The sequence below is a fragment of the Sus scrofa genome, unplaced genomic scaffold (genome assembly GCF_000003025.6).
Source record: "Sus scrofa isolate TJ Tabasco breed Duroc unplaced genomic scaffold, Sscrofa11.1 Contig2545, whole genome shotgun sequence".
Classification (NCBI taxonomy): Eukaryota; Metazoa; Chordata; class Mammalia; order Artiodactyla; family Suidae; genus Sus; species Sus scrofa.
This window is the reverse complement of record NW_018085120.1, coordinates 17,658-45,455: the sequence shown is the minus strand read 5'-3', so window position 1 is coordinate 45,455 and position 27,798 is coordinate 17,658. Positions and strand designations below refer to the sequence as shown.

The window sequence follows — 27,798 nt, the reverse complement described above, 5'->3', positions numbered from 1 at the left end:
TTTCAGATGGAGGTATTGAAGTATCAGATGAAAAGTTATAATTTCTGGGGTAATCTAAGCAGGAGTGGTGAAATAGGTGGAGGTATAGATGAAATTGGCTTTGAGTTAATTTTGAAACTGGGTGGATGAATACATGTGGGGTTATTATGCTATTCTCTAATTTTTAATGTGTTTGAAATTTTCTTTAATAAAATACAAAGAATGAAAATATTAATAGTGATAAAAATCAGGACTTAATCTTTATTCTGTGATCATTCTTTAATTACAGTGAACTTTGCTGCATGGTCGAAGGATAATTATAGCAATTCTTTACCATTATTTTCTAGGTTTCTGATGCAAATAATGTCCCAGGACTTTTAGTTCTCAAAGGCTTGGCCCATCTGAACAAAGGCTCATTAGATGAAGCTTCAAAGGTTGGTGTTTTCATTTAAACTGAGTTTTTTTAAGTTAAGAGTTATATTTATCTGGATATGGAATTGACAGATATATACTTTATAGATTATGGAAGACCTTCTGTCTTCTTACCCTGACTAGCTGAAGCTCATGCCCTGGAGGCTTTGATTCATTTTACCAAAAAGGACTATCTACAAGCAGAAAAGTGGTACGTATATAGATTGCTCATAAACCTAGTCATATCTTAATTTATTATTTCTTGAAAATTCAAAATGAGTGTATTTGGTAAAGATCCAGTCTGGGGAGTTCCCGTTGTGGTGCAGCAGAAACAAATACAACTAATATCCGTTAGGATGTAGGTTCCATCCTTGGCCTTGCTTATTAGTGGGTTAGGGAGCTGGTGTCACAGACACGGCTCGGATCCTGCGTTGCTGTGGCTGTGGTATAGGCCGGTGGCAACAGCTCTGATTTGACCCCTAGCCTGGGAACTTCCGTATGCTGTGGGTGCGGTCCTAAAAAGCCAAAAAAAAAAAAAAAAAAAAAAAAAAGATCCAGTTTTGCATAAATTTGGTCTTTGTAAACCTAAGCATTTTCAAGAAATGTGGCACAGTAACTAGAAAATTTTGTGATGGGGTTGAAATCTCATTAGCTGAACATAATGTTCAATAAGCATGGATAATTTTGGGTTTTAAGTTCCTCTACTTCAAATACTTTTTTTTCCTCATGATCTGAATCCTAAAATAATGACTTTTGTCTAATTTAGCATCATTTCATCATTCAAACTTTGATTGTTCCAACTAGGAGTCTTATCTTTTTTTATCTATCTTTTTCCCTTTTGTGACTTAGTTTCCAGAGAGCTCTTGAGAAAGATGCTGAAGTTGCTGAATATCATTACCAACTTGGATTAACATATTGGTCCATGGGTGAGAAACAAGAAAAGATAAAACAAAGGCTCTTACCCACTTTCTAAAGGTAATACATGTTAATTTTTAGTTCTTAGTTGAGATGGATTCATTATAAAATCATAAGTAATAATCCCATAAGATAGGTACTTAAAATTACTCTTTACTGAATTGTATTTTGTATTTTATCTTTCACACATAAGGTTTTGGGAGAAAGTTGTATGAGTTTTCAAGGAGAATATTAAATCATAAAAATGTAAAAGTATTTATAAGAAACGTGACACAGAATTACCTCTGGAAAACAATATTGTTTTTAGGTAATTTCCACTGTACTTGTATCAGCAAATGAGTCTTTTTTTTTTTTTTGTCTTTCTGCTATTTCTTTGGGCTGCTCCTGTGGCATATGGAGGTTCCCAGACTAGGGGTCTAATCGGAGCTGTAGCCACTGGCCTACACCAGAGCCACAGCAACGCGGGATCCGAGCCGCATCTGTGGCCTACACCACAGCTCACGGCAACGCCGGATCGTTAACCCACTGAGCAAGGGCAGGGACCGAACCCGCAACCTCATGGTTCCTAGTCGGATTCGTTAACCACTGCGCCATGATGGGAACTCCAGCAAATGAGTCTTAAATGCGTCTTCATGTTTAACTTCTTATATTTTAGATGTGTACCATCTAGAAGCTTTACATTTTTATCTTGACTCATAAAAGGAGATTGATACAATAATAACTCTAATTTTATATTTCTTTTAACAAGGAAATAGTATTTTTATACTTGCTTGTTTTCCAAAAGCAGTGATGGCCAGTTGTTGTGTTTTTAAAGTCTTAACATTAAAATATGTTTTGGCATATTTTTGTATATTTAATTTTTTTCTTTAATCGGTGTGTTTTTAAAGGGACCCATCCAAACTAACTTTAATATTCTGTTATTATCAATTTTTATTTTATAGGCTGCCAAACTGGATACATACATGGGCAAAGTTTTCTGCTATTTAGGTCATTATTACAGAGATGTAGTAGGAGATAAAAACAGAGCCCGTGGATGTTACAGGAAAGCTTTTGAATTGGATGACACTGATGCTGAATCTGGAGCTGCAGCAGTTGACTTAAGTGTGGAGCTTGAAGAGATGGTATGTATGTATAATAATTTAAAACTTTGCTCTTTTTTTGAAAAATCCTGTGTCTGGAAATAGAAACGTATATTTCTGTTTACTTGAAAGTTTTTTTAATTATTTTTATTTATAGGTGCAATAGAAATATTTTTGCCACTGCTTAAAAATAGAGTACATTTTCTTTTCATTGGCAGATATTAAATTACTGAATGTCAAAATTTGGTTCAGTATATTACCAGTGTAAGTTTAAAATATCAGAAATGGTAAATGAAATATATTTGTATATTTTCCATAAGTTTTCAGTATTTTTATACTTAATATCTCTAATAGTAGTCTTTTCTTTTTATTAGGAAACTGCCTTAGCTATCCTAACAACAGTCACTCAAAAGGCAAGTGCTGGAACGGCAAAATGGGCCTGGCTTAGGCGAGGACTATACTATTTGAAAGCTGGTCAACATTCTCAAGCAGTGGCTGAGTAAGGCACCTTACTATATTTAAACTCTGTTAGATGGCCTAGTGGTTCCTTAAATTAAACACTTTTATATCCAAAATGAACTTACAAGTTGCCTCAAACTAGGTTGTATTTTAAGGGAAGAAATAGCAAAATTTATTTATGGTTTATTGATTCTCATTATTTGCACAGCACTGGAATTACAAAATTGGATTAATTGATGTCCTCATATTAAGGAGAGAGCTGTCCATTAAAGTGAAGTCTTAGTAGTATCATATATATAGTAACTTCTCAATAGAAATTCAAGGAATGATAAAAAGCCAAGGTTGACATCTTTGTTGTTCTCCCGCTGACAGGCATTGTTCTGGGGCAGGGAGACATTGGCAGCTGAAGAGCATTTGGAACAACTCAATTTTAGTAATTTGGTTTGAGCTGTATTTAAAGGTTAAAAAAGTATGTTTGAATCAAAGTTGTTTATGGTTTATGGTTTACAAGCATTTAAAACTTTTTCGTGGATATAGAATTTGATCAGAAGCTTAAAACATGACTGTTATTATTTTTCAACTCTCATATGTTAGTTTTGGTAGGAGGCTTGGTGAGATTTATTGATGCGATGAGGCGTATTGAGATATATATCTGTTCCGATAGGATAGGACACTGGCGTTCTCTCCATAGTTAAAAAAAGAAATTGGGGTGAGAAGTTTTTCAAAAAAGTGTTTTGTTCTTATTCCAAAATTATAATAAACTTTCTTAGTAAAAAAAATCATATCATAAAATGAAAACAGGTATACTTGCTTTAAATAGCACGTTTATCCATAGGAGGAACCATGTCTGATTCAGTTAAATTATTTTATATGTTTCTTTCTGATGTGTAAGTAGTTCTGTTACTTTGAGTTCTCTTACTCTTTTCTTGAAATTTTAGTTTACAGGCAGCATTAAGGGCAGACCCAAAGGACTTCAATTGTTGGGAGTCACTAGGAGAGGCATATTTAAGCAGAGGTGGCTATACAACAGCTTTGAAATCCTTCACAAAAGCCAGTGAGCTGAACCCAGAATCCACATACAGTGTGTTTAAGGTTGCGGCAATACAGCAAATCCTAGGCAAATACAAAGAAGCTGTAGCTCAATACCAGCTGATCATTAAAAAGAAAGAAGATTATGTGCCTGCTTTGAAAGGTAATTTCTTTTTAATAGCTCCTTTGTCTTTCGTGATACTGAAGTTTAAAATCCTTGGTTAAATTTCTAAATCCTTGGTTAAATTTCTAATTTAATATCAAATAACTTGAAAAGGACTTATTTAGTCAACAGCAAGTGTACAGTACAAACCTCTTATAGTATAGCTTGTTATGTAGATTTGAATATAGAAGGATCAGATTTTGTTTTGTAACAATAACTAGAAATATGATAGAGATTTAGCTTTTAGATAAATAGCGTAATAGCTGTTGGATCTAAAAATAGTCCTCTAAAACAAGAATTTTCCTGCTTTTGTATTTTGATAATTAATTCGATATACACTCAGAATATCTTTTTTTTTTTTTTGTCTTTTTAGGGCCACGCCATGGCATGTGGAGGTTCCCAGGCTAGGGGTCAAATCGGAGCTGTTGTTGATGGCCTACGCCACAGCCATAGCAACACGGGATCCGAGCTGCATCTGCAACCTACACCACAGCTCATGGTAACGCCAGATCCTTAACCCATTGAGTGAGGCCAGGTATTGAACCCACAACTTCATGGTTCCCAGTCGGATTCGTTTCTGGTGCTCCACAATGGGAACTCCTACACTCAGAATATCTTAATACCTTTTAGTTACTGTGTAAATTATAGAATTTCATTTTTTCAATTTTTGAACTTTAGAGACAACTCGCATTGTTTTGTAATTATCTAAATTAATTTTATTTTCTTTATAGATACCTATTGCTTCTTAATAAATTATTTTTGGTATAAAGTAAAACACCACCATCTGTATTTAATTTAATTTTTTATGATTATTTCTAACCATTTAAAAAAACCTGGAGCCTATTATGTTTGCTTTCCTCCATTTCCTTTTTCTTTTTAAAGAAACAATTGAGGTTTAGTTCAGAAATAGTATATGTTTTAAGTGACATGTAGCTTAGGTCTTGAAAACTTTAAAAAATTTTTGTAAAACTCCTTAACAGAAGGAGAACTCACATTTTGTTTCATGTTTACTAGCCACTTTAGGAAATTGCTGTTTCATTTAACTTTTTTGGTGTAGTTTGCTATATAATTTTGAATGTAAAGAGATCAGATTTTGTTTCACAATAGCAAATCAACAGTAACATAATCACAAGTAGCATCGTTTTAGGTATTATTAGGTACTATTCCTGTTTTTAAAGCTAAGATTTTTAGGAGGTAAGTAATTTGCCCCAAATCAAAGAAATTCTTATGTTCCATAGACAGTTTTTATCTTTTTTAAAATTTCATAATGATTTTTATTTTTTCCATTATAGCTGGTTTACAGTGTTCTGTCAGTTTTCAGTTACTATACAGCAAGGTGATCCAGTCACACATACATATGTATACATTTTTTTTTCTCATGATCATGCTTCATCATAAGTGGCTAGGTGTATTTCCCAGTGCTATACAGCAGGATCTCATTGCTTATCCATTCCAAAGGCAATAGTTTGCATATATTAACCCCAAATTCTCAATCCATCCCACTTCCTCCCCTACCCCCTTGGCAGCCACAGATCTGTTCTCCATGTCCTGATTTTCCTTTCTGTGGAAAGGTTCATTTGTGCCATATATTAGATTCCAGATATAAGTGATATCATATGGTATTTGTCTTTCTCTTTCTGACTTATTTCACTTAGCATGAGAGTTTTTATTTTTTAATACATGTTGATTACAACAGAACACTGCCGTTTGAATTCCTTACTAAATGTATGCAAGATCATGCTTACAGATAATTTTAATAAAATACCATTGTTTTGTTTTCTGAAAAGTGTAGCTGTAATGTAACACCAATAAATTTATTTGATGTTTATTTTCACTGTTTCTTTTACATGTTTTAACAACCACAAACTTACCTGATTTTAGGTTTGGGCGAATGCCATCTCATGATGGCAAGAGCAGCTCTAGTCGATTATCTTGATGGGAAAGCTGTAGACTACATAGAGAAAGCCCTGGAATATTTCACTCGGTTAGTAGTATTCTTATTATTCATTGTGTGTATCTTTTTAGCATTATAATGAAGCCAAATTTAGAAAATCATTCTGTGTTTATCCTGTTAGCCATAGCCGTTACTATTCAACATAAAGATTAACAGACTAGCCAATTAATTCTGTAACATACATATTGTACTCATTTTGCACTGGGGGAACAGATACAACTTCTTGCTTTTAACAGCTGACATGCTGGAGGTGTAGAGAAGGGTGGGAAGGAAGAAGCAGTGGGCTGGCGTAGCAGCAGCTTGGGTTTTCTTTCGTGAGACCTAGAGGTGTGAAGATCTCTAACTGGAACTGATTGGAAAATGGGGCTTCAGGTATGCAATGTGTGTTATATTCAGTGGTCAGGGCCTATTTTAGACTTGTTGGTAGGGCTGAAGGTGAAGGGAAATGGGCAGTCTGATAGCTCCTGCAGAGAATCTGTAAGAAAAAAAAGTGATGTCTAATAACAAGAAAGGCATCAGAAAAATTTCCATAAATCTGGTTATTGTATAGAACTAAATTCATTAGGTAAAAGTGTTATCTGTGGTAGATGACTTTAAAAAGTACACAGGTTAGACATACATTTACCTTTTTTTGCTCTTAAACATCTTTCTTGCACTTCACTTCCTTTCTTTTCCACTAGCCTTCTCTGTGTCCTGGTGATTGGCTTTCTCTAGAATGGCTTTGCTTTAAATATGAACCAAATCTGAAATGAACGCTTTATTCTTTTTTCTCCCACTGATTTTATTGTTCCTTTTTAAGTCTCACATAATACACATTGCTCTTTCTAAAGAGGAAGTTGCGAAGAGAGTGTACTTTGAACTGGTATTTAAACATAAATGTGAACCTTCAGTGATGATGCTTCATCTACAAACACTGCCTTTCTGAGCTTAGCAAGGTGTGTTATGGATGGCATGTAGCACTCACAGCTAATTGTAAGGAGGAATAGAAAACTTTTTGAGTAATATCCCCCAATTTATATTTACTTCTAGGCTTAAAAGTTCACACTGTCACAGTTCTTTGACTTTGCAGATATTTTATTTTTCGTTGAACTTAAAAGGAGATAAGAGTTTAGGTTGTTAAAATTGCCATTGTTTCTCTTCTTTTTTTCCTTCTGTTTTCTTCTTTCATGCCATCAATTTTAGAAATTATGCTAAGATATTTAGGCAGAGGAGCTACAAATAGTGTTGTCCTTCCTTATCCTCACAGTGGGCTTTCAGTGATAATTAATCTTATTTCTCAGGAAGACACTGGAAAATGATTTTTGGCTGGACTCCATGAGTAGAAAAGGCTATGAAAAATGTTCCGTCTGCTTGTCCATCTGTCAGTAGCATAGCTATTTATGATAGCTGATTATTGAGACTTGGCTTAATTGTGAAATGGCCATATTTTATTATATAAGATTTTGGTAAAAGTGAAATATGTATAGCTGAGATTTTCTCATTCTAAAAAGAAGTGTCCTTTATCATCATAATTAAAATTTTATTTACCTTTTGAGCCTGTCCATTGAGTCTTTCTTGCCTCAGTGAATGGGGATTTTTCATATTTTCATATTTAGATTTTTGATATTCTTGATCTCAGAGAATAAAAATCCTTTGGGCCATCAAATATATTTGAAATGTTATATACTAGTCTTTTTTTTTTTTGACAGAAGATCTGCACGTGAAACCTAGGTTTATAGTAATCAGCTGTGAGAGAGTTACAACTTTACTGCTTTGGTTTCTATTTAAAAAGACAAACACAGAAAAACATAGTTAAGAAATTCAATATTAAAAATAAATTGCCCCTGGGAAATTTATTATTTCTGTGATTTCTGCTGCTTCTAAGAAAAACAATGAAGAGTACCAAAGAAATGTTTGCAAAGTTTCTGGCACTTAAAATAATCAATTGCTTCTTCCTTTCTTCTTCTTTTTGCTTTTTATGTCTGCACCTGTGGCATATGGAAGTTCCCAGGCTAGGGGTGGAATCGGAGCTATAGCTGCTGGCCTATACCACAGCCATAGCAGGGTGAGATCTGAGCCATGTCTGCAACCTATACTACAAGCTCATGGCAATGCCAGTTCCTTAACCCACTGAGCAAGTCCAGGGATCAAACCCACATCCTCATGGATATTAGTCGGGCTCGTTACTGCTGAGCCACAACCGGAACTCCCCTTTCTTCTTAATAAGGAAGCGATAAAATGTAATATGGCTAGAAGGAATTCAATAAAGCATTCACTGCATTTGACTAAGGAAGTAAATCAGAGTTATGTGTGTACTTTTTCTGTTTAATTGTATGTAGTAGTGAGATAAACTCCATACTTTTTGGAACGAATATATAAGAATCACACTGTTTCTTTTTTTAGGGCTCTGCAGCATCGAGCTGATGTAATCTTGCCTTTGGAAGCTGGTTGGAGATGCTTGTACCAGTTTGTATGCTGTCTCACCATCTAAAGTGAATGTTAGTGTTTTAGGAATCCTTCTAGGTCAGAAAGAAGGAAAACAATATTAAAGAAAAATGAGATCCTCCATCTTGGAGGAAGGTAATTTACAAAGGTTGCCAGTTAATGACATTCAGATTGAATTAGAGCATCATAAAAAAACACAACATTCACCTTTATATTTCCATAGGTGCTATGGTCGTGCATTAAAACTGATGTCTACCTCTAATACGTGGTGTGATCTTGGAATTAATTATTATCGTCGAGCACAACACCTAGTGGAAACAGGCAGCAACTCGAATGACCTTCAAGAGTTGTTGGAGAAATCTTTACATGTATGGTTTTAAGAAATTTTTAATACACTTTTAAAAAAAACTAAGGGCTTTTCTGAAAGATGCTTTTGATAAAGTAAATACTGTAGTGTTTTCACATAATGCCATACTTATCTTGATATAAATGCTGATACTCCAAGAAATAAACATTTATCTAATTTTACTTTTCAGTGTCTGAAAAAGGCTGTGAGACTTGACAGTAGTAATCACTTGTACTGGAATGCTCTTGGTGTAGTTTCATGTTACAGTGGTAAGAATTAAGTAACACTTTAATATTTTTACGAAATTGCCTGTTTCAGGCAGTAAACAGTTTTATCAAAGTCTGTATTTTTCAGGTATTGGAAATTACGCTCTCGCTCAACACTGTTTCATCAAATCAATCCAGTCGGAACAAATTGTGAGTGTTCTATATGTCTATTTATGGAACAGAATTTCAAAATTTAGTTTTAATAATTTTCTGAGGCTGCCATGTAGACAAGGGACCTAGTAATTTTAATTTTTTAGTTTTTAAAGTTTTATTGAAGTATAGTTGATTTGTCCTGTTGTGATACTTTCTGCTGTACAGCACAGTGATTCAGTTATATATAGACACACATCCATTCTTTTTCAGATTCTTTTCCCATATAGATTATCACAGAATATTGGTACAGTTCCTGACAAGGGACCTAATTCTGTATGTGTGTGTTTTTTAGAATGCTGTTGCGTGGACCAACTTGGGAGTGTTATACCTTGCAAATGAAAAAATTGAGGTAAATATAGTGTCTGTTTTGTTCTATTAAAAGACATTTTCTATACATAACTTCTTATGGAGAAGTACTTTGCACATTCCTATCTAGTATGCTCTCTAATGTGCTAGGTAATTGATAAAATTCAGCTTATTATATTAAATAATGAATATGTACAATTTATTTTCTTTTCCGTGCCACAGGAAATGTCTGGTTTTATAATCTGTTGGTTTTTCATTTAAAGAGTGAAACAATTCTGTTATAAATTATTCGGATGATTTTCTTTTTATCTGTACACATGTAAGAGGAGTCACATGTAGGCTGTGTTGGGGGTGCAGTGATGAAGTAAGGACGATGATTAGTACTCTGCAGCAGCTTAAGTTTAACCTTTGCTTGGGTGATTTAGCTTTAGTTTCAGCAGACACTAATCCCTTTACATGCCATGGTATAATTTGTCATACTTCAACAGTTATATGTCAGAGAATTGGAACTACGCTAACAGGGAACTTGTTTGTAGGCCATGTTTAAAAGTTTCCACAAATCTTGAGATAATAGCATAGGTGCACTGTTTTGTGTTTCAGCCAATACAATGAATAGCATCCTTTTAAAATAGCTTCAGTGATATTCTCAAGGATACGTTAGGTTTCTGCAAAGATTGCTTTAGAAGATTGTAAATAGAATGGAATGAAGGAAAACATTAATTTGGATCCTAAAATATGCAAAAATATTTTTAAAAAATTTAAAGCAAGGTCTTGGTTAATATGCTATGAATATGATTTTATGGTAGTGTGACACAGTTGTCTTTCTTATAAGAAAAATAAGGCTGTTTCCTGCCACACATAGCTTATTGGGAAAACACTGTAAAGCGGCATGTAATAAGTTTTTCTCTGTAGCAGAAAAAACAGCATGTATCCAGGTTGGGTATCTTGAAAGTTTCCTGACTGCTTACTGCAGATTTATATTGACCATTCCTTTTTATAAATAGTAGGTCTTAGACCTCACTGGTTGCTAGTTTTTATCTTCCCAGTTAAGCTCCAAGAGAGGGAAATAGCGAATAGCCTTCTCTGACTTTTTCCATTAAACCTGTGGCTTAGTCAGTAGATAGATGATTGGTTAAAAGTTCTGCGGACTATGAGGTAGTCACCTATAGTGCCCTTTCACTGAGGACCAGAACCCAGAAGTGTGTAGAAATCTGTTGTACCCAGGACTGTTCTAGGACTATGTGGTTAAAACATAGTTTTAACATTGGTAATTGTGCTTAAACAGTGAAGTTTTAGGCTTCTATGTATTTATCTTAACAAGTATGACTTTTCTTATTCTTTTATTTTATACTTTTTAAATATAAGTGATTTAATATTAAGTATATAAAATGACTTGATGTGTTATTTTTTTTGCCTGCTTTTCCTAGCAAGCTCATGAAGCTTTCAAAATGGCTCAGTCCCTTGATCCATCTTACCTACTGTGCTGGATTGGACAAGTAAGATATAGGACATATAGTTACTAATGACCTTTAATATAAATAATCTATTAAGAGAAAGTGGTATAAATAACATAGTACTGTAAACAACGATGGTGATAATAACATGTAACTTTGAGGGCCTACTTTGTGCCAGTGGCAGTGCTAGCCTCTTTGTACGTGGAGCTTAAAGCTCAGAGATCCTAAATATTGTGCTCAAGGTCATTCAGGTTATAAGATTAAGCTTTGATTTGAGGAGCTTTAAACACCATCATTCTGACATTACTGTGCTTAAAAAATAAACCCAGAACTCTCTTAATGTACATTAACCAAAAATATGAACATTCACAAAGATCGTTTTCATTACGTTTTCTCATTTTCTATAAAATCCTCATATTTGATTTGGTACTCGTTTATGAGCGCTCCTCCTCACCCCTCCCCCACCCTACCTGCAAAGTTTAGATTTTTGTCCTGCCAAGTAGGAATCAGGTTATTAGTCTGAGTCTGTCACTGTCTAATTGTTTAACATATGACTGCTGTTTTTTGTTTTTCTCACCTGGAAAAGAAGAGGATTGGCCTGAGGGGCCTCCGAGGTCTTATCTAGTTGATAAATTTTAATAAATTACTAAGGGGTAGATTGTTTCAGTTCGGAGACTAGTGGGAACATCACCCATACCAGAAACTGTTAGTTGTGGTATAGATATCTTTTATTGTACTTTGACTCTTGGGTCAAAGTAGATTTAATTAAATTGGTAACAGTAGAGTCATTGCCAGAGTCCAGCTCCAGCAGCCAGGGTGTTCCTGTGGGGATGGACGGTGTCGGCAAATGTACACGGAGACAGCCTCTTTGTCTCTTTTTCAGAGCGCTAGACTGCTCGAGTTTTATTGGCATAGGTAACAGTTTATATAGACAGCTTAATTGTAACTTAAATAACAATGCTTAGATCATATTTTTAAAGTTAAACTTCTAGATTTTGTTCCTTGATTACATGGTACAGCAGATATACATTGTGTTTTAAGAATTTTAAGTAAAAACTGACGGGTACAATACATCATGTGAAATCTTAATGGGTACAGAACAACATGTGGAAAAAACATCATGTGAAAATGAGGCGATTTGGTACAAACATTTTGTGGTTACTTTTAGCAAACACCACCCGTTATTGTTTTAAGCTAATCTTTAACAGCTGGAAAGGTCACAAGCACAAGAATTTGACATTTACAAACATTCGTTTTTTTAGATTAAAGCTTGGGGTACTAACTTCAAAGTGTTATGGTCAGGGGACAGTATGAGAAAATATTTTTTATATCAAAGCAACTTAATTTCCTAAAACTTAAAAGCCTCCTACAAGATTCATTAAAAGCAAGATTATTATTATGTTTTTCCATCAAGAATAATGTATGTTTAACCTATTCTAATCTATTGTACATTCCACAATTACCTAACTCCGAAACCTATTTTTACTTGTAACAAACTAATGAATACTTTATTTCTAACTACATTAGATTTGAATAGGGGAAATTCCACCAAGGTGAAACCCTTATTTATTATTGTTCCAATCACAAGTCACAAATTGAGTCACAAATCAATATAGGAAAATAACAAGGAATAACAAACAACAGGAAAAACTGAATAATAAGTAAATAACAGGAAAGACTGAATTTTCCAAGAAGCGACTTCCATTTTTGCACTGTTGTGCAAAGCCTTCATTTTGTTATTGTTGCCATTGTTGTCGGGTTAGCAGGTGAGCCTCATTGTTTTTAGAACTTGCCCTCGGAACTGTGCCACCAGGTAAGCCCTTTTCCCTATTTCTAAACCTGCCCTTGGAACTGTGCCGGCGGGTAGGCTTCTTTCCTCGGTTCGGAACCCACCCTAGGAGCTGTGCCGTCAGGCTAGTTCCCTTCCTTGGCGTCCTGCATCTCCTTGGCTCCCTGCAAGTCATACTTAATAATAATTTCTTAATTAGTAATGTATATAACTAAAAACTCCCTGCTTTCTCATAAAAGATAGATGAACTTGAAGTCAAAAGCATAGATATAATATTTAAAATCCCGAGACATTTTTAAAAATAAACACTCTACCAAGGTCTGTGGAAGCTAGATTTCTAGGGTTGAGAACCTCTTTTTTAAAAAGGTTTCCAGCAGTTCCCTTCATGGCCCAGCGGAAATGGATCCAACTAGGAATCATGAGGTTGCAGGTTTGACCCCTGGCCACACTCAGTGGGTTAAGGATCTGGCGTTGCCATGAGCTGTGGTGTAGGTTGCAGACGTGGCTCAGATCTGATGTTACTGTGGCTGTGGCGTAGGCCAGCAGCTGTAGCTCTGATTGGACCCCTAGCTTGGGAACCTCCATATGCTATGGGTGCGGCCCTAAAAAGCAATAAATAAATGAATGAATAAATAAATTAAATAAATAAATAAATAGCTTTCCAGTTGAATCTGAGGTGATTCTGTGATTAAGAACCATACTCCAGACAGATGGCAGTATGATTAGATCAAGGGTGAGAGGGAAGGGAGAAGGTAGCTTCATCAGTGTTTTGAGGAATTTTATGTAGGTTATTCCACCACTCCCTGGTTGCAGATTGAGTTCTGCAAGCATCTGTCAGTTTAAGGACTAATGTAACAAGTCATTCTGGTCCTCTGATCCATGGCAATATGGCAGTCAAGATTGAAAAAGAAATTAACTTTGCTTTTAAGCACAGCTAGTAAATAAATGAATGAAATTTATTATTTCATTCATTTATTATTATTATTTTTATTCCCTTTAAACACATTAAATACCTTCTTTTTGCTTGTTTAGGCTCTAATTGCAGAGACAGTTGGAAGCTATGACACCATGGATCTCTTCAGGCATACTACAGAACTCAGTATGCACGTAAGAATTTGAGCATTCTTCAGGATTCATTAATGAGTAAAGTACTATCCTTGTCAAGTAAATGAATACATAATGGTATCAGATGTTAATGACAGCAATTGTCTCTACTCTTTATTCTTTCTTAGAAACAGTAAACTATCTTTTAAGAAAACCTCAAGAGCTGATGATGAAATGACATTGGGATTTAATAGATGCTGTAGAGCATGTAGAATAGAAACTGAAATTCTAAAAGAAAATAAACATGACATAAAGACTATACTTGGTTAACATTTCTATTTATGAAAGTGTTTCAGAATTCTTCTGATTGGTAGTTATTCATTTGACCTATGGGAATGATGCGGAGAAGAAGCAAACCAATTTATACAGTGGGACTCCGTTTTCTCCCCTTGACCTACCTTGTTTGATTCTTCTACTTACATTTGAAACAAGTGATTTAAATAGATTTTTACCTGTGTTGTAATGTAGTGACATTTTTTTTAAAGGTACTTAACAGTTTACTTAGAAGATTAAGATGTAATATTTACTGTATTGAATTACACTGTTTCATCCCCTAATTTTTATTGGCATGTTTATTACCTTGGGTCCATTTGTTAACTTCAGCTTTTTTTTTTTTTACAGACTGAGGGAGCAATAGGTTATGCATATTGGGTCTGTACAACATTGCAAGATAAAAGCAACAGAGACACAGAGCTGTACCAGTACAACATTCTCCAGATGAATGCAGTTCCAGCAGCACAAGTGGTTTTGAGTAAATATATAGGTAAGGCACCTGTTATATAGGTATAACAGCAAGATATATGAATAATTGTTGAAATAATTTAAGGAATTTAATTAAATTAAAGTTAATTCCAAATTAAATGGTCCCTTAAGACATGAATTTGTCCTTTTCCCCCCATGACCAAATATTCTACTTTTTTAAAGTTTAGTAAAGATTTTTGAAAAGCGATGAAAATTGTTACCAACTAATGATTCAAGGTTGAAGTGATTTCCATGTTTATGTGGTAAGCATTTTGGAGCCTTATAGTCCTGAGTTGCTCCTGTTCTAGCTCAGCCATTTACGCTTGCTGCAATTTTAGGCCAGGTATTTCACTCCCTTAACCTCTGTGAATCTTGGAAAGTAGCGCTAATAATACTGAGGTTGCAGAGATGGGAGAATTAAATGAAGTAATATGCTTTAAGTTCCAAACTCAGTGCCCACTTTAACACCTGATCTTTCTTCAAGATACCAGAAAAGGATAGAATGTTGAAGTTTAATTAACTCTGTTATAATAATTTCCTTTCTTTCTTAATAAAACTGCCGTTGGGTTTTAATCTCAGCTCCACCATTTACTAGCCAGGATGAAACCTTAGACTTACTACCAAACTGACTTTTAGTTTTCCTACCTATAATACAAGAGTGGAAGTATCTATTCCTTAGGGTTTCAGTGAGATGATACATGCAAAATCTTATACAGAATACCTGGCATATCCTACATGCTTAAGAAATGTTAGTTTCTTTAGCATTTTATTTATCCCTTGACAGAATTCTAATAAATAAGTAAGGATTTCAAGCAGGAATATTGACAGTTGAATAATATGAAGAATCAGATAAATCGAAGAGTAGAAGAGAAGATGCCTCTTCATAGTATGCAGAATGGTAGGACTCTTCCTGCATTGAGCCTGGGGCACTTGAGTATAGGGCAGTTCGTTTGTAAACATCAGCAATTTGGGACATTAGCATATTATGCAATGTGCCCAAATAAATGACTCTAATGAATACTTAGAGCCTTTGAGAAAGTGTATGATCAGAAATTTTATTGATAAGTTTCCTTATAAAATGGGAAATGTTTGTGTAGGATTTACATAAAGAGGTAAATTTTTAGTTTTCTGCAAAATTCAGATACCTTGAACAACAAATCATTCCCTAAAAGTTTTAGATTTTTGAGTCTATATTGGAGCCATGTCATATACTCATTTAAAAAATTCAGCTATATGTGTTTGGCCAAAAAAAAAATATTCTGTTAGAAGCAGAAAAGAGAGGGCGGGACAGGAGAGAATGCAGAAGAATCATCTGTCCTGCTGACTGTTTGCCTCAGGGTGAGTGTGGATGAAGGGCATGGCTTTCCTTTTACTCAGTTTGACTCAATTTGGTGACCTTGTGCGATGACCTAAGGATTTTTCAATAATCACTTTGTTTGTGTGACTTTCACTTTATGCTTTGACAGAACCTGGCCATTACATAAGATGTGATTATATTCTGTTTTGTTAAATAATTTAAGAAGTTCGACATATTGCTTCCCAGCACAACTTAAGTTGACCACATGTGTTTCTTTCTCTTTTGTGCATTAGATACATGTTGTTTTTTGACATTAGAATTCCAAAATATTGCATTGAAAGTGCCCAAATCATCTTCTGTTTCTAGTGTACAACACTGAATTTTTTTTTTTAATGCACGGAAGTTGGAATAGAACCACCAAGAGAAAGTGTTGCTAAATTTAATCACAAGAAGGTTTATGCACTTAAACAACTGAATTTCCTTATAAATCAAATGACTAGTTTTAACATGAGCTACAATTTCAAATTATACCTTTGGGAATAAAGATGTTTAAACTTTATTTATTTACTTATTTTTTATTTTTATTTTTTTTGTCTTTTTGCCATTTTCTTGTGCCGCTCCCGCGGCATATGGAGGTTCCCAGGCTAGGGGTCCAATTGGAGCTGTAGCCACCGGCCTACTCCAGAGCCACAGCAACGAGGGATCCAAGCCTCATTTGCGACCTATACCACAGCTCACGGCAACTCCGGATCCTTAACCCACTGAGCAAGGCCAGGGATCGAACCCGCAACCTCGTGGTTCCTAGTCGGATTCGTTAACCACTGAGCCACGCCGGGAACTCCAAAAATGTTTAAACTTTAAAAAATAGGTAAAAATCGTATATAACTATAGATGTTACTCATTAATTTAAAAGAGTTACAGGAGTTCTTGGTGTGGCTCAATGGATTAAGAGCCCAACACAGTGTCCATGAGGATGCAGTTTCCATCCTGGCCTCTCTCAGTGGGTTAAGGATCCAGCATTGCTGCGGGCTGTGGCATAGGTTGCAGATGCAGCTCAGATTGGATGTTGCTGTGGCCGTGGTGTAGGCTGGCAGCTGGAGCTCCGATATGACTCCTAGCCTGGGAACTTCCATGTGAAAGTTATAAAACGATTACTGGTAATTGATAGTCAAGATAAAAATCAGGCTACTGTTCTTAGCAATGCCAGTGATCTCAGGAAATAATCTTGTGTTTAAACTATTGAAAACACTGAAAATAAAACTAATATTTTACAAACACAACCTTTAAGCACATGTAAAGGAAAAGTATTTTTGGATTTCCAGAAAGAATTCAGAATTATGCTCCAGCTTTCACCATGCTGGGTTACTTAAATGAACATCTACAACTGAAAAAGGAAGCAGCAGATGCATACCAAAGGTAAAGTCTCCTTTGAGATGTGGTCCTTATTTGTCAGTTGGCCTTTTAAAAGTGTAATCTCATGTTTATGAAGAAAGTGCTAATATACATGTTCTAATTATTTTCCTGATCTTTCATTATTTATTATTACATTTCGAAAGTGAAAAGATACCAGTTGTACATTTTCAGTTGTATTTTGGTTTCTTGTGCTCAACCTGAGAGAGAGAGAGGAGAAAAAAATAAAAACCAAACAACAAAACCTCTCAGATTTATTCTAGAAAAATCTGTCTCCTTTAGACTTTGTCTTGCTTTTTTACATACATGTATTTATTCAGAGAATAAATGAGATTTGAGAAATGAGAAATTACATGTTTGAGTCACTTTAATGTCTACAGCATTCACTCGGTAAATATTTGTTGAACTGCTTGCTGTGTGTCAAACAGTGTCCTTGGCACTGGCAATTCAGCAGTGAATTAAAACAAACACAGGTTCCATTCTCTTGGGGCTCATGTTCTGATGGGGAGGAGACACATGATAAGCTAATAAACATCTGTGATGGTAGCACTTGCTAAGAAGGAAAATCAAAGTAGAGGGCCAGCTGCTAGACAGGCAGGCAAATTCGAAGTAGGTTTAAGAGGGAGGTAGGTTTACTAAGGAAGCATTTGAGACCTGGCCTGAATGAAGCGAGGCCACAAGCCATTTGGTTATCAGGGGAAGAGCATTCCAGGCAGAGGGAACAAGCAGAGCATGTGCTCTCAGACAGGAGTGGATTTGACCTGCCGAAGAAACAAGGACAGAGTGCTGGAGTGACACGACCAGCCAGGAGAGTGGTAGGAAATGAAATCAACTCGAAGTTTTATTCTCTACAGATTACTTGGTCTGCAGTAAGAAAATCACTATTGATCTCATGAGTACTAGATGAAAAGTTAAAAGACTTGCAGTGCCTGACCTCTGAGGCCCATCAGTGCCCTAAATCAAAATAAATAGATACTTAGAAGAAGCCCTGTCAGATAAAAAGCCATCGAGATATCCCACATGCTTTGCCATCCTTGTATAGATCTCTGTAGTTCAAAGAAGTAATCACTGGATGGTACTGGATGCAGTATAATCAAGAAGTTGTTTTGGCAGGTGTGTGTGTGGAGAGAGATGTGTTTAAAACCCACAATTTTATTTTTTTCAAAGTCATAATAGAGTTAACAGTAAAGAAATTGTATAAATATGATAGAATACAACAGTGAATGGGATTTTTAAATGGAGAAAACTAGGCAGCTTTAGAATCCTTGCTGCTTTTTTTGGTATACATTATAATCACAGATATTGTGAGTCTAACACTGGTTGTAACTTTGCTTAAAATGGCAACTCCACAGTCACTTGGTTATGGACCACTCTTTTTTGACTGATCTTCACTGTTGTTTTCTGCCTTAAACAAATATTTGAAACTTGAAACTATAAATTAAGTGTAAATCTAACCAGAGATACAGTTTTTAATGTAATACCATCTTTTAGACTTTTCTGGCAGATTTCCCCCCCCCCCCCCCCCAATAACATCAGGAGCATTAAAAAGCTTTTCTTGGATATTTCTCCCTGGCCAATCCCTGAACAGAAAAAACCATCCTATTGAATATCCAACTCCTTTAGTTGTTGTGACGTTTCCCTCCTTGTTAAAGGGGACTGAGCAGGAGAAGATGAAAATATGGGCTGTCAGCATGTTGTATTTATTTTAAGCCTGTTGGGACTCCTGGTGACTCATTTACTTCTCTGAACTCAGTATTGCCTAAATATTTTTCTGTACGTAACAGGTAAAGGCACCTGAAAGCACTCACTTTCCTGGCTTCCTACCTCAAACTACTAGTATATAAATAATTTTAAGAGTAGTCTATGTACTTCAAATTCTATATACTTCAAATATGTTGAAACTTTAAAACATTAACACAGTTGTTTCCCATATTTAGATGAAAAATTTTGCAGTATTTAAAACACAAATATGATACAGATTTCACTTAGTAAGGAGACACTTTATTAAAATTATTTTCCTGACGATCTAAAATCTAACTATGAAGTGCTTTTGTGGTAAAAGTTTAATAAAATATGAATCAGATGTTACAGGTTTCGTTAAGTACCATAATTTGTAGAATTGAAAGAAGAAAACAAAAATCTGTAGACTCAGTTAAGGAGAAAGAGTAAAAGAATGCTCTTGCACATAGATAATTTAAAATACCTTGTCCTTTTTTTAAAGGGCAATTTTGTTGTTACAGACTGCAGAAGACCCAGATACTTACTATGTTACAATGAGAGATTATGGCAGATTACTATGGTAAGCATATTTGTGAATCTGTTTGATTTTTCTGGTGAAAATTCTGGATCTAGTGAGGTGATAACCAGTATCCAGAGTAGTGGAATGTGTATAAATGAGTGGGAGGATGCCATTCCCCCAGGTACATAATTCCCAATATCGCAGGCTGTGTCAGCAGTGTCCTGTCGCTGTAATAACATAGCACCTTTGTGTGTAGTATGTTTAGAACTGATGGTTGTGGACTAGACAGGAGAACATTTGGAAGAAAGGTAGTTACTATTTCTCGTAGTAGAAGCCTAGTTAATTGGAAGAAGATTAGATGTATTCTCATTTGATGTCTGTTCTTAAACTGGGAGTATATCAGGAGTCCAGAAACCTAATAAAACTTTCTTCAGATTCTCAAAGACTTCTAACCTCAAAAAAATAAAAGTTAGAAACAATTGTTTCAGAGGATAGAACTAGGTCCAGAGAATAGGAGTGAGTGTTAATGGGAGGAAGGTTTTTGGCTCAGGTTAAAGAGACATTCCTCAAATTGGGAGCTGCCCCCAAATTGAATGTACCAGTTTGAAACACATTATTAGAACTATCGTTTAATATTTGGGGATTGGTACCTACATCTTTTAAGGAGCTACGCAGTAGAAGTCCAAGGTACCAGTTTTTTTCTTTCATAACCGTGTAACTGAATTGTATCTATAGACAGAAAATTTTTGTTTTGATTGCATCTCCTTTTACTTTTAAACTGCTGTATTTAGGAGTTGAGAGCTCTGTAATTCCAAGATTTTCTTGTAAGAAACTGTATGGAACAAAGTATCTGTTCTCCTTAGTCAGATGTTTCATATAATGTAACTATGTTAGAAGAAAATTTATACCTCTTACTGAAAATAGGTCATCTAATTTCTTTTAAATTTGTTTTTATTATGAAATGTATTAAACAAAATACAGTAATAGAGCATGGAGCATAGTTTAATGAATAGTCACCATTCAGATATAACAGATCTTGAAATTCTGTTGTTAGGCCTCAGGTTTCTTTTTCAAAGGTAAAAGTTATAAGTGAAGTTGAAGCCCCTTCATGTCCCTCTCTAGTTCCATTCTGTTGTCTACAAAATTAATCAAGTGTTTGAAGATAATGTTAATTAAAATATACTTTCTGAAGTTCCCGTTGTGGGGCAGCGGAAATGAATCCAACTAGGAGCCATGAGGTTTCGGGTTCGATCCCAGGCCTTGCTCAGTGGATTAGGGATCTGGCGTTGCCGTGAGCTGTGGTGTAGGTCGAAGACTTGGCTTGAATCCACGTTGCTGGGGCTGTGGCACAGGCTGGCTGCTACAGCTCTGATTGGACCCCTAGCCTGGGAACCTCCATATGCCGCAAGTGCTGCCCTAAAAAGCGCACACACACACACACCAGTTCCCTGGTGGCCTGGTGGTTTAGAACTTGTCATAGTCACTGCTGTTTGTGTGAGTTTAACCTTTGGTTGGCCCTGGCAAATTTTGTATGATGGAGGCACAGCCAAAACAAAACAAACAAAACTTTAAAAATACATGTATAGCCACAAGCAATCTAAGGTAGTCCTCTTCCCTTCATTAAGTATTTATCAGAATTTGAATTTATTGATAAATTCTTTCACCTTCATAAAACTAATTTATAGAAGCAAAGATTACATGTATTTTTAGCTCCTATCCACACCCCAAGATTAAAAAGATTTTATAAAAATATTTCTAATAACTCACTAAAAATAGAAAGTTTCTGATTATAGTGATATAGATATCAGAAATAAGAATCTCAGAGGTACAGTAAGTCTATTCCAGGTGGTGGCAGCTTCTCTTCATTTTTAAATAAGTTTTGTTATTGTTATTGAAGAGTATTCTACTTTAGTATCCTGTGTAACACTTTTTAATTTTATACCTATTAAATACAGAAAAGATAATGTATAGTATCATCCATGGAATTTTAGTATATCTCTATGCCCTCCAAAAAAATGGATGTGCAAATAAACAGTTTACACAAAGGCTAGGTTTGATTTTAACCTGTTAAACTTGTCAAAAATACTAGAACCATGCTCAGAGGGTAATATTTAACTGATGTATTAATATTAAAAAGTTAGACTTCTGTATGAAAGTCAACTTGAAATTATTTTTAAAACTTAAAGAGTTTGTTTGTTAAGTTTATTGCTTATAAAATTAGAATAAAAATATTAAAAATGAAAAAAAATTTGTAATTAACAGAACTGGTCATTTTCACATATAATTTAAAAGAAGCAAAGTGTGAAGTTAAATCCACCTAGTACATCCCGTTTAAAATAAGTGATATGCTTTCTATTTTAATGTAAGTCTCTTCTGCAGCTTTAACACTGATAGATGAAGTAGCTTAAGTTGTTAAAAAAACTGAGCGTGATAATATTTCTACATTTTGATGACATAAGCCAAAGTGATTTTTGATATTAAAAGTAACATATTTTGCTTCTTAGTTCCATTGGTGAATATGATAAAGCTATCCAAGCTTTTAAGTCAACACCCCTTGAGGAGTTAGAAGACATCGTAGGTTTCGCATTGGCTTTATTTATGAAAGGTCTGTATAAGGAGAGCAGCAAAGGTAAGTATGTTGCTTAAAGGGTACATCTTACTTTTTCAGAGCTTAGTAGAATTTAATCATAATGAGTTTACGTAAGGTACAATGTAATATTAAGATGGGGCTAGTGGTTGCAGTGTTTATTAAATCTCAGTAGGCATGAGGAATGATACTAGGTACTTTTTTCCTCTCATTTAGTCCATGATCATAATGAATAGTCCTTCTGGCAGTATTATGAACTAAGGATTACCTTTATTATTCGTATGAGGAAACAGAGGCCCAAGATTACTTATGATACACATATGAGGTAGCTTTTGAAAGTAGGTCTTTAGTCTTCCACAGTGTTTCAGTGTACATTTCTTACAGAGGAAGACCTTAACCATTGCTAGTAGTAATGTCTTTCAGTTTCTCCAAAAATGCTTATTGAGTGCATTTTCACAAATACGGGCCCAGCCTATGTGTATGCAGCTCATTGTATGTATTTACTGCCTGAGGGAGCTGCTGGTCTATGCATGAGAGTTTGGTTGATATCTCAATGACTGTAGGCTTAAACTTCTTTTAAAGATAGTGACCCAGATTTCTGTATAGATTCTGAAGATGCACCTTGGAAAGTGTCACATAACAAGCCTAATGATATCCTCAGAATCACCTTGGAACTACTAAACCAAGTTAGATTATTATAAGTTTTTATTCCATCCATTTAGGAGCAAGAGAATAATGAGACATAATTTTGGACTTTTATGAAAAATAAGATTAGGAAGGGAAAACTCTTCCTGTTTGTCAGAATTGCTTTTATATTGTTTTGTTTTTGTTTCCAACACTGTAACAGCCTATGAGAGAGCCTTGTCTGTTGTTGAATCAGAGCAAGACAAAGCTCATATCTTGACAGCTCTGGCAATAACGGAGTATAAACAAGGAAAAATGGATGTAGCTAAGACATTGCTGTTTAAATGGTATGTATATTGACATCAACACTTAACATGACCAGATACTTAAATATTGGGTTAAAATTTGGTGCAATGTCAAATGGAGTTCTTAATGTTTTATGAACTTTTTGGTGAACAAAAAGGATTGGACCCACTGGTACTGAACTGACAGTCATAGGTGGAGATAAAGATCATGCATAAATCTTCCTCCTGGATCCATCCAATTCTTCAAAACCATTCTGTAGTCTGTGTTTATTAATTATTTTTTTAAAAAGAAGAATTGATCACCTGATCTGGTAGGATCATAAAATTTTAATAAAGTCAGTCTTAACTGGGTTTTTTTTTTGGTCCTGTGGCTTCCCCAAAAAGTTTTTGCCTCTTCCCTTTTCAAGTTAATGTAATAAAGTTCATTTAAAGTTGAGTCTTCAGCAATAAATATGTTGGTATAACTTGTAACTATTTCTATGTTTTTGAAAAAATTTAGTAAGTCTCTGATAACTGTGGTTATTTATATCATATTTTTTGACTTCTTGGAAAAAATTTTTTTGAGAAAGTCGACCTTTATTCCTTCAAAACCAGAAGATGATAAATGTATGCAATTGGACAGTGGTTATCAATGAATGCTTTTTTTTTTTTTTTTTTTTTTTTTTGCTTTTGCTTTTTAGGGCCACACCTGTGGCATGTGGAAGTTCCTAGGCTAGGGGTCAAGTCGGAGCTTCAGCCAGTGGCCTACACCACAGCCACAGCAACATGGGTTCTGAGCTATGTCTGCAACCTACACCACAGCTCGCAGAAACGCCAGATCCTTAACCCACTGATTGAGGCCAGGGATCAAACCCGCATCCTCATGGATCCTAGTTGGATTTGTTAGCTGCTGAGCCACGAAGGAAACTTCCAATGAGTGCTTTATAAGGCATTTTCAGTGGTATGAATCCTCATTAGTACAGAATTTTTCCCCCCTGCAGGAAGATTAGATCCATGTCCTGTGTCCATTAAATGCTAATAGCACCCCTCAATCATTGCGAAAACTGCAAAAGTGCCTACTGTATCTCCAAATTATGTTCCCTTCAAAGGTAGGGGAACAAAGATAACTTGTGTATGATAAGCTCAATATTAGTTTATTCATTGTGACACTTTGGTCCCTTCCTGACTAAAGTAATTTTCTCATGTAATAAATAGGCAGTTCTTTCTCCTCCTCTTAGCTGTTTTAAGAAAACCCATCACAATTTTAAAATTCTTCTACTTTTCATGGATATACTCACGTAATGTGAGTATAAGGCTATACGTAACATGTTTAGAGAATCCAAATTTGTAAATGGCTTGGGGAAAAGATTCATAGATGCTAATATATTACTGCAGGTATCAGGAGCAAAAGTAACTCTAAATTAGACACAATTAGATTAGTCTTGGGTTACTATTTAAAACAGTAACATTGGTAGATATGGGGGAAAATAATAGGATATTATTCTTTTCCCCTTCTCTTTTGAGAAAAAAGCCTTTACCTCTTTTATTGGTGTTTTTGATACAAGGCTAGGTATTTTATCTGATCTATGTTTCTGTCTTTGTTTTTGATTCTCTGCATGTCATCTTTCAGACTTAATACTAATAACTGCTTCCATTCCTGCCCCTTGGTATTCTTTTCTTGGACTTTCTGTGAAAAATTCAGTTATCAGTTCTTTGTTGATCCTGTTTGGCATTCATATGTTGGGAACTAAACAGTGTCCTAGGTGCTTATTTAAGAGGAATATGAGTAAGTTCAACACTTAAGGGGAAAAATTTTGTTACCGTGGTCAAAGAATTTATGATATAAATAACTGCATGTAAAATCTGTAGCATAAGGTACAGCACAGCACGCAGGTACTATGCATTTAGCACATGTTAGCTTGGTGGGATGTAGTCATTTCAGTAATGATTTAGATTTTGTATGTTAATAAATATTAGGGCAGATAGGTTTTCTCCTTTTTTTTTTTTTTTTTTTTTTTTTCCTTTTTGGGACCACACCCAAGGCATGTGGAGGTTCCCAGGCTAGGGGTCAAATTGGAGCTACAGCTGCCGGCCACAGCCACAGCCACAGCAACACAGGATTTGAGCTGCGTCTGCAACCTATACCACAGCTCACGGTAATGCCACATTCTTAACCCACTGAACGAGGCTAGGGATTGAACCCGCAACCTTATGGTTCCTAGTCGGGTTCATTTCCACTATGCCACGACAGGAATTCCAGGTTTTCTCCATTTTGAACCAAGGCGCAAATTAGAATTTCTTCTACTATTGTTAATATTGGAGTTTATGTTTTACTACTTGCTTTTTTTTTTTTTTTTTTTTTTAAAGTCACAGTGTATTGTTTATGTGGTTATTTGTATTGATGGAAATGATTGTGACTAATTGACATTTTTCCGTATTTGGATGTCTGCATCTATTAGCCCTTATTGTAAAAAAGATGTAAAACTGTGGATGCTTTAAGTACATTTGCTCCCATGAAAATTCATGATGTTGTATCTGTTTGTCAAAATCAAATTCTAAAGAGTTTGTTTCCCCATCCATAAAATGATAGAAAGACAAAGTGATAGGTATGTGTTATCTTATAATTATTCGTTATACTTTAATAAACCTTGATTAAAATTTTTCAACATTCCTTTTTTTATACAATATTCATAATTATTATTAGAAGTATTATTAAATTTGTAGAGAGCTAAAGTTTTTCTTCACTTATTAAGAATTCCTAAGCATTATTGACTTTTACCTCCATACGGCTAAATCAAATTTCACATCTGAAGAAGGAAAAAAAAAGCTGGATGTTTAATACAAAATTTAATTTCTCCTTCAGTTATAAATATACTCACTTGGAATATGGCAATTATAGGTTGTGTTTGTACTTATTATGTATAGCTCTGGTTTCATTATCACAGAGCAATAAGACGAAGCTCTTTAAGAATAACAAAAATGAGGTCTTAGAGTAAGGATTTTTTTTTTCTTTTTTTTCTTTTTTAAGGGCCGCACCCATATCACATGGAGTTCTCCGGCTTGGGGTCGAATTAAAGCTGCACCTGTTGGCCTATGCTACAGCCACAGCAACACAGTATCCTAGCTGCGTCTGCAACCTATACCATAGCTCATAGCAATGCCGGATTCCTGTCCCACTGCTTGAGACCAGGAATAGAAACTGCATCCTCATGGATACTAATTGGATTTATTTCTGCTGCACCACAACGGGAACTCCTCAGGATTTTATTGAAACTAAAAGTTTTAGCAAAATCATTCTCATTTACCTAAAACTGAGACCCAAGGAAATTGTAGTGTGTATTTGTTTCTAAACTTAGATAAAATGACTAGAAAAGAAATTCAGCTATTGGTGCTCTGTGAAAGGCCATTGGTACTTTTAAATGCTTTAGATATTCAGGGAAATTACTGTTCCTAGAAATCAAGGGTGGAAAAAAGAATCAAAGGGATTTGGTTTCATATTTATCTTAAAGCTGGATTGTAGGGAGTTCCCATTGTGGTGTAGCAGAAACAAGCCCTACTAGGATCCATGAGGACTCGGGTTCGATCCCTGGCCTTGCTCAGTGGGATAAGGATCTGGTGTTGCCATGAGCTGTGGTGTGGGTCGCAGACATGGCTTAAATCCCTTGTTGCTGTGGCTGTGGTGTAGGCCGGCTGTAGCTCCGATTAGACCCCTAGCCTGGGAACTTCCACATGCTGCAGGTGCAGCCCTAAACAGACAAAAAAAAGAAAGAAAGAAAGAAAGAAAAAAAAAAAAAAGCTGGATTATAGTTTGGTGAATCCTAAGCAAATTGTTTTTTTTTCTAGAAGTTAAATATGTTTTAATAATTACAGACTATTGTACTCATGGGTAACAAGACATTAAAAATACATTTACAGCTCTATCTTAAAAGAACCAACCACGGAAAGCCTTCAAACCCTGTGTGCTCTAGGATTGGCAATGCAGGATGCTACACTATCAAAAGCTGCACTTAATGAGTTACTGAAACATGTCAAGCAGAAAGACAATGATTATCAGAGGTGCCTTCTTACTTCAGCAATTTATGCACTGCAAGGCCGCAGTGTGGCAGTGCAGAGACAAGCATCTAAAGCTGTTCACAGGTAAGTCTGTACATGTGAACTTGGAGTCTAATTATATTTGATGAGGTTATCATTGACATTTAGACTTTATTAAGACTATACAATGAGGTGAACATATATATTTGGAAACCAAATTGTGGTTTTCTGAAATTGTACATTGGATCAGGTATCTGACAGTACGTGTTATTTCACCTATGAGGATTTAAACAAAAAATTCACTTGATACAGGGATTCAGAACAGAAATTTGCCCTTATTCAAACTAAGGCCCAAACCTTATTTTAGTATAAAATCCCTTATAAATTCTCAAATTTGTGATATTGTCAGTTTGTTATCTGATACTTTCTAGTTTGATGGTTTTAGGAATTTTCAGCCACACAGGCATTTATTGATGTATTAAAAATTTGGAAAATTGAAAGTTGTTATCACTGCTAGCAGTGGTGGTTATTTATTTTTTTTTATTTTCAATAGTTAAGTGTTGTATCTGTAGATTGTTTTCCTTCCACAGTTCTCATAGATTTGTATTTTCTTTGTACACAGTGTATTTTTTTTTTTTTCTTTTGTCTTTTTTTTAGGGCTGCACCTGTGGCATATGGAGGTTCCCAGGCTAGGGGTCGAATCAGAGCTACAACTATCGGCCTACACCACCACCATGGCCACAGCAACACAGG

At 35.2% G+C, this 27,798-nt stretch overlaps 1 protein-coding gene across 1 annotated transcript in view; it reads left to right on the top strand.

Annotated features, from left to right (window-relative positions):
* Positions 1–326: 326 nt before the first annotated feature.
* LOC110258617 (tetratricopeptide repeat protein 37-like) overlaps positions 327–27,798 on the top strand; it is a gene marked incomplete at its 5' end in the record, with an annotated part of 33,796 nt that continues 6,324 nt past the window's right edge. Inside the window, 24 exon segments of the mRNA XM_021081912.1 lie at positions 327–413; positions 499–529; positions 532–601; positions 1,240–1,316; positions 1,319–1,365; positions 2,247–2,426; positions 2,759–2,883; positions 3,782–4,035; positions 5,917–6,019; positions 8,372–8,396; positions 8,398–8,509; positions 8,512–8,548; positions 8,637–8,781; positions 8,950–9,028; positions 9,114–9,175; positions 9,471–9,527; positions 10,912–10,980; positions 13,760–13,834; positions 14,453–14,594; positions 17,192–17,285; positions 19,501–19,578; positions 22,023–22,147; positions 22,953–23,076; positions 26,929–27,150. Of these exon segments, the coding sequence (XP_020937571.1) occupies positions 327–413; positions 499–529; positions 532–601; positions 1,240–1,316; positions 1,319–1,365; positions 2,247–2,426; positions 2,759–2,883; positions 3,782–4,035; positions 5,917–6,019; positions 8,372–8,396; positions 8,398–8,509; positions 8,512–8,548; positions 8,637–8,781; positions 8,950–9,028; positions 9,114–9,175; positions 9,471–9,527; positions 10,912–10,980; positions 13,760–13,834; positions 14,453–14,594; positions 17,192–17,285; positions 19,501–19,578; positions 22,023–22,147; positions 22,953–23,076; positions 26,929–27,150 (2,420 nt within the window).